The sequence below is a fragment of the Amborella trichopoda genome, chromosome 4, assembly GCF_054954075.1.
Source record: "Amborella trichopoda isolate Santa Cruz 75 chromosome 4, AtrichopodaSantaCruz75HAP2 v2.0, whole genome shotgun sequence".
NCBI lineage: Eukaryota > Viridiplantae > Streptophyta > Magnoliopsida > Amborellales > Amborellaceae > Amborella > Amborella trichopoda.
In genome coordinates, this window is record NC_142339.1 from 41,503,660 (window position 1) to 41,516,610 (window position 12,951).

At 37.1% G+C, this 12,951-nt stretch overlaps 1 protein-coding gene across 2 annotated transcripts in view; it reads right to left on the minus strand.

Annotated features, from left to right (window-relative positions):
* Positions 1-1,339: 1,339 nt before the first annotated feature.
* Positions 1,340-12,951, minus strand: part of LOC18425054 (dimethylallyl, adenosine tRNA methylthiotransferase) — a 32,206-nt gene continuing 20,594 nt past the window's right edge. For both annotated transcript variants that reach the window (XM_011630921.3, XM_011630920.3), the window contains exon 7: positions 1,340-1,690. In XM_011630921.3, coding sequence (XP_011629223.1) covers positions 1,580-1,690 — 111 coding nt within the window. In that variant the 3' untranslated portion in view covers positions 1,340-1,579. The remainder of the gene's footprint in view (positions 1,691-12,951) is intronic.

Genomic DNA, 12,951 nt, shown 5'->3' on the forward strand with positions numbered 1-12,951 from the left:
TTTCATTCACCCCCAGCAAGGTTTTTAGTTGTCCATCTTATACATAATATAGTTGGGAAGGCTTATGACATGGTGGAACTGGGTATTAATCTTACAAGGTTCACAGAAGTTTCCCAATCTTTACCATTTGTATCCTAACTACAAATGGTGAGAATAATTTGTAGCTTCACACAAATTTTGTCAAGTGAAGGAATTAATAATCTCCAGTCCATAAGGAAACAAATAATTAAGCTCATGCACAGATTAATTGTGTGAAAATTATCCATGTCTAAATAAACAATCCATATGCATCAGCAAAAGTTCAGTATGATGTGTTTTATTACGAGATACTTTCCTCTACTTCAAATAATATCATACTTTTTCTAAGGGAGGAAATTTATCAAATCATACCTAAAAGTGAAAATATTTAACATTCACCACAACTGTGCTTTGATAAATTTCATAACCCACAATGATGTGCCATTAATTTGATCAAACAAACAATAGGCTATTTGAAATCATAAGATATGGTTGAGAAGTAAATATTACAACCCATAGGTATGGTTTTTCTCTTTTTCTAATAATGTTCCACTTTAATCCCAGTATAACATTATCCTTTGACAAAAATGAGCATGTTGTTGACAAAACAATGACCCAGATGGTTTTTTATAGGTACTCATTCACTGACTTGATAGGTTAAGGTACTGTCATCCATGACACTACATCCCAGGTTTTACCCCAAAAAAGTCAAGGTATTGTCATCCACAACACTACGTTCCAGGTTCTAACAAAAAAATTGATTGCTTTCATGTGTGCAGCACTTATCTTCATAAGCAGGTTCATATGATTAGCAGCAATTAACGTCCAATCACACAATGATCCTAGTAAATTTTATTTTTTAAGTCTAACCTCTAGGCTTTGAGATTAAGGCATTGATAACAGCAATGTGGCTTAAGGTATGTCTTCCTAGCTGACCTATTAAAGCCCAATAGCAAAGATGAGCCAACAAATATGTGAAGTTCTCAAATTTTCTTCATTGGACCTGATTCTCTCCATTTTTATGCTCTCAAGAAATTCAAGTAAACCTTTAGAAACCAGTGATATTTGAGAAAGCATCAGCAACTATCGGCCACAATATGTCTGATCGATGATCTCTCCTAAGTCCTAACAAATCTTTAAAGACTCATTGTTTATTGAATTGAGGAAACCGAAAGTGACAAAGGAAACCACATAACTAGAACATTCTGATTGGCTTAATGAATATCACTCCTAACTCAAGAACAGAAGGATACATTCTCCGTACGCAACAATTGACATGGTCATCTATAAGAAGACAAGAATGAGTAAAAAACATGTTAAGTGGCTTCAAAATCATGGAAGATTTACTGTCTATAGAAATTTGTGCCTTGAATAGAACAAGTTTTAATAAAAGAAAAATGTCTCCCTTCGGCTACAAGAAGAAAAAGCTTTAATAAAATCAAACACAAAATTTACCTGCATGAAAAATAATAATAGAAAGAATGGTGAATATTTTCATAGGCACAGAGATTCGATGAGGCAAAGATCCGGATGCTTCTCACTCACAGGAATATAAAGGTTGTCAGACACTCAGTACTCCAGAGATCCATGGTACGCGCACTGGTGCTGTTGGATGGGCACTCCTGTATGATGCTGAATACTTGTCCTTAAAGTTCAATCGGGGGGTATCAGCCTGTTTTCAACAAGAAAATTATCTTATCAAATGTGAATAGAAGAGAGGAGGAAAGCTATCATGGATTTATCCAATTTAAAAAGATAATGATTACATAAAACTGATTTTTTACTACCCTGAGAAGCAAGAAAAGTAATTCATAACCAATGCTTAAACCTCAAACTCGGTTCCAGATTTACCCAAGTCTTGAGCACACAACCAAGTGTCTAAAAGACTCAATTCATTGAGTTGTGTCCAATTTTAAAAAAAATTGCATATAAAAAATGTGTATACAATACATATGTACATATGTATTGTACACATGCGCACACGCACACACACACACACACACACACACAAACAAAGACACATATCCATTGGAAAACTTCATGAAAAATATACTTAAGAACCAAAAAAAGGGAAACTTTAACGTTTTGAGTTACTCTTGGCTAATATTTAGTAGTACTGAATCACATGATGGATTTTTAAATTATTGAGAAAGCACAATTGAAAAATAAAACCTTAAGATCTGATATTCATATTATAACACACTCATGAATCATGAAAAGAAATCATGATTCATAAACATTCATCATTCATTAACATAAAGCCAATTAATAAACACTTCAAACCATTCAAATGTAGCAGTCAACCATTCAAAATAAACAAGTTCTAATCACTCAAAGTCCGTATTACAGTATCTTAATTTCCTAATCCATGTGCAAAAAAGGCATTAAGTAACTTAACCTCATACTTTGTTTTCCTTAATATAATGTACCATACATAGTGTCCTGTGGAAGACCAAAAAAGGCTAGAAGACCAAAAACGGCGAAACAGCGCTAATATTGGCCAAAAAAGAAATGGGAAAACCCCCATCCACTTGTGGGGGTCGTAGAGAAGTTGTGCCTACAAAAACTCAATGAAGGACCAATGCCATCATCCACATTGAATTCCTTGAAAGTTAGAGAGCAATTCAAATGTATGAACCATTATAACCGTGGTCAGTGAGTACAGCAACATCTAAAATCGAATTATGGATAAGTAAAGATATATATTCAACATATATCCTCTTGCTAAGAACAAAACCAAATTCTTTGTCATAGCTTTGTCGCAAAACACTTTTTATATTTGGTTAGGCCTCTGAGTTGTTAGTGCACACATTTCTTTTCCTCCTTATTCTTCAAACTAGATTCTCAGCAAGAGCCACATTTAGGCATTGCTCTCCAAATTTTATTTCAACAGGATTCATCTAAGAGAAGGCATTGCTTCCTCAAGTTTGAAGTCACGGATGTCTAGAAAGTAAAAGAAGATTAAATATTATAGGCTTCGTCCAAGCATTAAATAAATATACTTATAAACAAGCTTTTGTTCATAGCCCAATGAGGACAAGTTAAAAGTGGCTGGGAGGTAAAGAGCTCAGTTGTGCTTTTGTGAGACCAAGCAATGCCTTAAGATCAACATTACTTTTAAGGAATGGCTAAACTGAACAGCCCCTAACTAATAACAGAATTATGACCATCTACAACAGTTATCCTGACTTCTTTCTCGTCATGTACCATTCATTAAAGTAAATGTTGCACATTCAACTATGATAATCATTCAACTATGATAATCCGTAATGGGCTATATATAATATTACTATCATCATCATCATCATCAGCATCATCATCAGGGCCTTATCCCAACTATTTGGCTTAGGCTAGACGAATCTTGTTTCTATATGGTAATATATAATATTACCATGCAGAAATAAATTAGCTGAAGGAGGCCATAAGAAGAGCCTGTCCTTATAAGAATGGATACCCAACAAACAAAGACAAATTGAATGGGTATATACAAAGTTTTCAAAGCATAAAGTGTGTTGCATTTTAGCTGCTCAAAGGCAGGAAATATAATCATCACCTTCATTACCATCTCCACCAAATGAGTTACCAGCTAAATTGACAATTTTTCTATAACTCAAGACACATTCAAACCATCAAAAAGACTTCACAAGTGTCATTGTTAGTATCAAACAGTCCATTCCAAACACGTGTCTCCGATTAAAATTTAGTAATAAAGTTAAATCATATCAATAGGCTAATCTAATTTTAAAAACATTAGAGCAATATAAGCATAAGATGCTTTTGAAAATGTGTATTGATTCATTTTTTTCAGTTTCATGCTTGTAAGATTATGTTACACAATAGACTACATGCATTTAAATTTCAAGTATTACTGCTTACCCCAACAATAAATAAATAAATTAAATATTACTAGAAATCATATTTCACTTCATGCGTACTTCAAAACTCATGAATTATTGGTAAAAGATTTTTTCACTCTTGATTTACCAATATATGTTTTTTAAGTAGTATTTCCATCAAAAATTTTGTTGTAGTGGGTGGACCAATTTTGATGGAATTGCTTTAAACCAAGAAATGACTCCTACTAACAGTCTACCAAACATGAAGTAATTATTGGAAATATGTCCTTTTAATGTCTTAAATTGCAACATTTTAATAGCTCTTAACTTCAGTGGGAGTAAAAGAGCGACATGACTCTAGGATCGTAGCGCACTGCGACCAAGAGTCATGGAACCCTGATTGAGTCATGAGGAGGATTTATATGCATGGGAGATACCAAGAGGGTCAAGGATTACCTCTTAGTCAGTGTCGGTTATTATGTTTGTGCCTCATGACTGAGTGACGAGCGAAAGCGATGTGATTTATGTGTTTATGTGATTACATGATATGAGCTCGATGACAAAATAGACATGTACAAGAAGGTTAGGGCCAATAGAGGACATTGGCATAAGTTCTTGACACTTAGAACCTTCTCGTACCATGTGCATATACAGTCGTAATGCATGGGAAGCCGCCCTTCCAGGGATCCATTGGTAAGAGCTATGTACATGTGCCAAGTGAGGAAACCCCACACCTTTGTGTGCATGGTCTCTAAGGGGTGCACCTGAAATCCACCTATACATGGGGATTTAGGGTCACTCATTGGTTTAACTTTGATAGACTGATATCATGAACCCCTGAATATACACTGTGGGTCATAAGTCTGTTGGATCATACCGAGAATATGGCTTTGGATTCTAGGTCTAGCCAAATGGAGTGCTTCGATTCGTAATTCAACTCCAAGGATCCTAATTTCCCTTGAAAATGTTTTAAAATAGTCAAAATGATTTATTTTGTAGGAAAATCATTAAAATGATTTTGTGCAGTTTTAAAAAAAAATTCAGATTTTTATGGGCAAGAAAATGTTTTTTCGAGAATTGTTTGGGAGAAATGACAAACAAGGACAGCTCCCGAGACCCACACGAAACACCCAAAAGGCTAATCAGTGTCCATGGGATAGGCCTGGGGATCCTACGTCACCCGATGTGGAGGATGATGTAGGAGTGACATCAACCCCCTCATGGGACCCCTGCATAAGGGTGCAAGGAGCAATGGTATAATATGATATAGATGAGCCAAGGATCAATACTACACCATACCGTGACCTAGCATGGATTGGGGAAGCTCAAATGGACATAGCGTGGAGGCTTAGGCAAGGTTTGCTCTCAATTTTGGCAAAAAATGGGGTGCCCAAGGCCCCTATGTATAAACTCTGAATTAGGGTTTAGTGAGAGTTTAGAATGTTCAATGTTTCAAAAAACAGACCGCCCAACCCATAGGCGGTTCTGGGGGCCTGGGCACATCGCCCAAACTTAGGAGGGGAAAAAAAGAGGAAAACCCTGGGCGCCCAAGAGGCAGAAATGAATTTTGGTAGGGGCATTTTTTGTCTTTTTTTAAACTAAAAGGCCAAATTTCTTGTTTTTAGGTTTATTTGTAACCTAAAACACATTAGAAACCATTTTAGAGAGAGAAAAATCCCAAAAAACAATTTTTTAAAAATTTCTTTAAGATTGAAGGGTTTCTCAAAAATATGAGAAATTGATTAAAACATCATCCATTTATATTAGATTTAATTTGTGATGTTTTATAAATCTATTGGAGGGTTTTTTAGGAGATTTTGAGTCTTTAGAAACATCTTTGAAGTGGAAGTTTGGAGATCGAACAATCAAAGTAAGTGATTTTTTTTTTTTGCTTGTATAAGTTGTATTATTTTGAGATGTCTTCTTTGGGATCTAATAAGAGTAGTGATCCTGATTGGAAATATGGCTACAACCCAGATCCTAATGACAAAAATTACATAAGATGCAAGTTTTGTGAGAATGATACAAAAGCGGGCATAAACCGGTTCAAGAAACATCTTGTCGGTATCAGGGGGGATGATGCCCCATGTAAAAAGACTCCTGATGCTGTTAAAGAGGAAATATCAAATTTTTTGAGAATGGTAAAAATGAAAAAAGATGAGAAATTTGCCTCCATAGCAGATATTGGGTATAAGGTTCCGGTCAGTTATGATAATGATAGTGATGAGGATGGGGAGGGATGTCAGGAGATAGAACAATCCATTATTAGGGGAAAGGGAAAGGGAGTTGTAATTGCTTCTGGTTCTGGTTCTAGTTCTGGTTCTAGGAGTAAGAAGCCTCGGATTAGAGGCCCTATAGATAGTTTTTTGCCCCAGCCTGACCCTAAAGTTGCAAGAGAGAAAACAAAGAAGTAAACCACCATTGAAAATAGAATGAAGGAAGAGAGAGATAGAGATGCTTTTTATATTGCTACATTGGTTTATGAGGCGAGCATTCCTTTCAATACCGCTCGCTTAAGCAGCTTCTATGCCTTGGTAGAGGCAATTGACCAATTTGGGCCTGGGATGAAACCTCCAACCCCATATGAGCTTTCAGAGCCTCTTTTGAAAAAAGCGGTGAGTGTCACGAAGGATTCTGTAGAAGTTAAGAATGATGCATGGGCTCAGTATGGAGTTCTATTATGACTGATGCTTCAAGTGATAGGGAGACAAGAAGTCAGATGAATTTGCTTGTGAATTGTCCTTTAGGGACTGCTTTCTTGAGGTCTATTGATGCATCTGATTATACCCATGATGCCCATTACATATTCCAAGTTATAGAGAAGGGAATCAAGGAGGTTGGGGAGCATCTTGTTGTACAGGTTGTCACAGACAATGTTGCTGCTGCTCATTTGTTGCGCATAGCTTATCCTAGAATCTTTTGGACACCATGTGCAGCACATTGTATAGATCTCATGCTTGAGGCTGTTGGCGGTTTAACCGAGATATCAGGTGCAGTGAAGAAGGCAAAATCACTTACAAATTTCATTTATAGCCACCATCTCACCCTCAGCATGATGCGTAGATTTACAAAGAAAAAAGAGATTGTGAGGCCTGGAGTCACGAGATTTGTGACCTGGTACTTATGCCTAGATAGCATACATTCAAGGAGAGTGTAGTTGAGGCAGATGTTTACTTCGAATGACTGGAGAGCATGCAAGTGGTCCAAGGATCATGTTAGGAAGAAAGTGAGAGAAATTATCCTTTCTAAGGCTTTTTGGCGAAGGGTGAAGGACGCTCTTAAGGTATTTTTTCCTCTTGTCAAAGTCTTTCGCATGGTTGATAGTGACAAAGCTTCTATGGGCTACATATATGAGGCTATAGAGAAATACAAAAGAGAGATAGCCCAAAATTTTGATGATGATGAGAACCGCTACAAACCTATTTGGGAGATTATTGATGAGAAGTGGGATAGACAGCTACATCGGCCATTACATGCAGCTGGTTATTATTTGAAACCAGCTTTTTTTATGTTGACAAGGATATACCCACAAATGACACAATTATGACTAGATTTAATAAGTGTGTAGATGTGCTAGTCCCTGATCCTGATATCCAAGATATTATATGTGCTGATGAGCTGATAAATTACAAGTGCTCAATAAAGTCTTTTGGGAGTCCAATGGCGATGAGGAAACGGGCCAAAATTGATCCAGGTAGTAATAATATTCTTAAGTTTATCAAGTTCAAGTAATCAAATTTCAGTTTTATAATTCTATTATTTATTTATGATTTTATTCTATATATTTGCAGCCAATTGGTGGAGCCAACATGGGTGTGGTTATCCAAATTTACAAGAGTTGGCCATTCGGATCTTAAACCTACCACTTCCTCAGCCGGTTGTGAGCGAAATTGGAGTACTTTTGAAGATGTAAGGCCATAAGGGTAATTTGTATATTGTATTAATAATACATGAACCATAGATTTTAATTAGTTTCATTTGATTTTGTTAGATTCATATAAAGAAAAGGAACACGCTTGAATCAAAGAGGCTCAATGACCTAGTCTATATCAAGTATAATCGATTCTTGAAGGACAGGTTTGCTAGAGAGATAAGAGAGACCCCATCAGATCAAAAAATATGGACAATACTATGGAATGGTTAGTTGATGATGATGAGGTCGAAGGGCATGAAAGATTGACATGGGGCATAGTCATGGATGCTTCAGGGACATCAGCCGACCATCTTAGAGTCACTAGATCTTCTGCATAAAGGACGAGGGTGGAGGAAGAAGAGGAAGAAGAGGCAGATTCAAAAGAGACGGAGGAGGACGACCAATATGTTGAGGAGGGTGACGACTCCAATGAATATGATGCAAATGCGGCTGACCCTACTTTTTCTGATGATGAATGATGAATAATGATTAAACGTTGAACATCGATTGAAGATTCTTTTGAGTCTTCAAGTATTACTTTCATTTTTGTTTTCTTCCTCTTGGTTGTGTATTGTGGATAGTGGATTTGTAGTTCCACAGGTTTGGTATTTGGTAATTTGGTTAGTAAATTTTAAGTTTTAATTGGATATTGACCGACTTATGGTTATGCTTGTGGAGTGTGTGCTAATATGTAGTATACTCTGAATTATGATGTCTCCTAAATACCTAATTTTTATATTTTATACAATATATATATTGTTAGAGACTGTAGAATCCTTTTTGGATTCAACCAAGCCGCCTAGGACCCACCTAACACTTTTTGAAACACTGAGAACGTTCTTTTTAACTTGGAGCAATATGGAGTCATTGATCATAGAGATCTATGGGATGAAGGGGCTATCATGAATCAAGGGCTGAGATGCACATCCCCTAGCCATATGAACCGTAATTTCCCTTTAATTTAAAATTATACTGAACACCATATTTTAATTTCCAATCAACCCCGAGAAATAACTTTTCAATTCATTATTACAACCTGGTACACACAATATGAGAGAGAAAATATATATATAGTCAAAGAGAGGAGTGTGGTGTGTTATCCAAGTTCAGATCATCTCTCCTTTCACATGAAAGGAAAACGATGGAAACTCATTTAAACTTCTCTCTCTCACTTTAAGTAAAAAGAAGAAAGATGGAAACTCTTCTCAACTTTGCTCTCTTACTTTAACTAATCAACATGTGCCCTAGTTAGATAAGTGACATACATCCCAAATAACTCTATACATGGAGAGGGGATCTTGTGCAACATGCACCTCCTTGGACCAATTAGAAAATTGCCCTTTGACCATTGTTTGCCGCCCTCTGTACACACTCCATGTGCACAATGACAAGTATTCCACACCAGTCCACCATAGAGTTTCCAGTATCCCAAAATGGTGCAGAGGATAACATCATCACTATGGGGGGACAGCATGAAGCCCATGTGTGGATCCCTATGGGAATTGAAAGGAGACCGGATGGTATGGAGCTTCAGCTCATCTAACATGGTAACTTGCCTACCTGTAGTGACTCACTGGGCCTAAGTGATCTGGGGCCAAGTAGAGGTGTCTTAGAGTCATAAAACCCTTGACCACAGGGTTGGGCAATTGGCCGGGTTACAATGAGGATTTTCAGGTAATCACTTAGTAAAGGTCGGTGTGTTCCTGTAGTTGGTGCCTGGAGGTAGGAGTATAATCCCACATGGGAAGACAAGCTGTGAGGACAAGGTTCAAATCCTCGACATAGCCTTCCCGGGAGATGACATGTGAAAGCAAGGGCCAAATCCTTCGAATCACCCCATGCATATTTTAAGAAGTAAGAGTCGGCTGGTGAAATAGTAGCCATGTAACTGCTGGTTTTAACTGTATGGCCAGACAATGGAAGAAAGTACAGCAAATAAGAAACCCTAAAAAGCTACTTTTTGAAGATCATTGTGAGTTATGTACAATTTTTTTAATAAAGAGTTTTTTTTTCTAGGGTATGTTCTCGGATTTAATTTTTCTGCAAAAGGTATAGATTTTTTAGGGTTTGTCCCCAGATGAAAAATAATAGAGAAGAAAGGGGAAAATTAGGGTTTTTCGTGATCCATTGATTGAGGTTATTCTTTCTTATGAGAAACTTGGAATATATATCAAGATTTTATCTTTTGGGGATGGGTAACAGCTGCTTGACGTGGATCAAATACCCTTGCAGCCATGGTACATCTGCAATTAGTGGCCACAATTCTAGAATCGATTGGCCAATGCACTGTCCGTACATTTGGTGTTTATGAAGAGTGTTTAGATAGAAATTTGTAGGTGTATCCAGATTTCAGCAACATCACAATTTGTTTTCTTGTGCCTTAAAAAGGAACAATGTCACAACAAACATCAAGTACGGAGTACTTTGGACTCCAAATCACGCTGGTTAAATTTGATGATACAAACTATCTAGAATGGGCCAGATCTGTTAGGTTATTTCTTGGAGGCAAGAAAAAGTTGGGTTAGATTGATGCTTGTATAGTGCAACAAGATGTAAAGGAGCCTTCTTATGTTGATTGGGAAGCTGATGTGTTCATTAGTATGAAATGGATTCTGAATTTTATAGTCGCAAGTTTATGAATTGTACTTCAAAGGAGTAATGGGATGTAGTGGTTGAGGCCCATTCAGAAAAAAAGAATATAGCAACAATATATGAGTTGGAACAACAAATCAGTAGCTTCAAACAAAAAGATTTATCAGCTGGTGTATGCTACACTACGGGTTTATGGATGAGCTGAATCAGGACTAACCCATAAATTGCTCCCAATGCGCAAAAGAGCATAGAGAAGGGTGGAAAAAAAGAAAGTATTTGACCTTTAGGGCCTTAGGTCCCTTATTTGCAAATATGAAAATATCAAATCCAATATTTTGGCTGGCGAAACTTTAACATCACATGGAACAATTTTTTCCATACTTCAACGAGAAGAAGCTTGTCAGAAAATTTTGGTTGTATCCATTGGTGAACCTAAAAGATCAGCTCTAATTTCCAACTCTTTTTATGATCATGGTGTTGGCCATAGTGGCGGCCGCAGGGGCTTCACAAGGGATGAGAAAGATAAGCCAAAATGTGCTCATTGTGGGACATCTCTGCACATCAAGGAAACATGTTGGGATCTTATTGGGAACCCTAAATGGAATATGTCTAGGGCTTATGATGGTGTGACAAATGAGGAGATTGCCATGCCCCATAAACAAGATGCTGCTGGTTATCCACACCTTGACTAGATTCCTTCTTTAACTGCAGATGATTTTGCGACAATTTCCAAGCAAGAGCTTTTTAATATTAAGTAGCATGCCTCCACTTATGAACTAGAGCCCTCTTTTTCCTACAAGTCCCATCCTGCCCAATCAGGCAATATTTGAATGTGCACACCATGTTTCCATGACTTCTCAGGCTCCTTGGATTATTAATTCAGGTGCCACTAAACATATGACTAGTGTGTCTAATCACCTTTCCACATATACCACCTATTCAAATGATGAATCTATAAAGATTGCTGATGGATCCTTTTACCCATTAATGGGAAAGGGACTATCCCAGTAACTTCCTCCAAAGATTTGTTGTCCAATTTGCAAGTTCCCAAGTTATATGATAACCTCCTATCTGTTGGTAATCTTAAAAAAACTTTGAACTGCTATGCCATATTGTGTCTTTCAGGACTTGGTGATGGGGAAGATATTTGGGTGTGGTAATGAGCGTAGAGAGTCGTACCTTCAAGAGACAATAGAATAGTCTCTACAAAAACTCGAACCACTACCTTGTTAAGCATTGCTAATAAAAAAAGGGTGTATTCATGGCATAACCGGCTTGGTCATGCTCCTCTATCTATTTTGCATTCATTATTTCCTAAAAGTTTACCTTTATCAAGTCAAGGAATATTACAATGTGAGGTTTGTCAATTAAAGAATATTGTGGAATATATTTTCCTATCAGTAATAAAATTCGTTATTTTCCCCTCGCTATGGGGGCCTTCCTCAATTGTATCTTATTTTGGTTTTCATTCTTTTGCTACTTTTGTGGACGATTGCACCAAATTAAACATGCTTTCTTTAATGAACATAAGGATGAAGTTGCAACTCTTTTTCATCTCAAAAATGGTTAGAACGCAATACAATACAAGTGTTAAAGCTCTCAATTCTGACAATGGGGGTGAAGGTGTCTCCAAGGATCTTGGAGATTACTTGAGAATTCCAGTCAGCAAAATGGAAGTTTGCTGAGAGAAAAAACCAACACTTGTTGGAAGTCACGCATTCTCTTGTTTGAAATGGAAATTCCAAAAAACTTACAGTTTGATGTTGTTCTTACGGCGGCATTGTTGATAAAGTGTATGTCATAATGCAAGGCAAGTCTGCTATCCAAATACTTCTTCCTGACAATTATTTCTTTCCTATACCTCTCAAAGTCTTTGGTAGTGTATGTTTTTGTACTTGTTTTGGGGCCTAAAAGAGACAAATTGGACCCGAATGCCTTAAATGTATGTTCTTAGGGTATCTAGCAACTAGAAAAGGGTTGAAATGTTGTGCTCCTGTTAGCATAGTCCACTATGTCACTATGGATCTTACCTTTTTTGAATTTGTTCCATATTGCTCTCCTAATGAACAGCAATGTACTGTTCAGGGGGGGCACAGTAGGCAAGAAGAGAGTAATCTTGTGCCACTACCTTTTATCTACTTCAACTCCAACTCCAACTCCCTTCAGTGTTGAAATTTCTGAGATGCCTGAAAATGAAGATAGGAATGTTCTAGTTGCAGTCAGGTAAAAGGAGTTGAAGACATATGTTAAAAGGAAGAAGCTCGTACAACTTGAAATCCAGGATGATCATGGCTCAAGTGTCGACCTACAACCAGGTACCAATCCTTCTCATCCTACTATTTCTTGACCCCCTAATCCAATCCCAATTCAGATTCTCATCAATCGCATTATTCAAAGGGAAACATTCATGTATATAATATCCTATAGGTAACTTTGTTTTTTATAATGTTGTCACCTTACTATCATGCTTTCCTATAATCTATGTCTACTGTTAAATTCCATCCTGTGTAACAAAGGCCATCACAATATCAGTAGAAGGCTGTGATGTGGAAGGACATGCAATGTACAACACCTGGGAGCACACTAAACCTC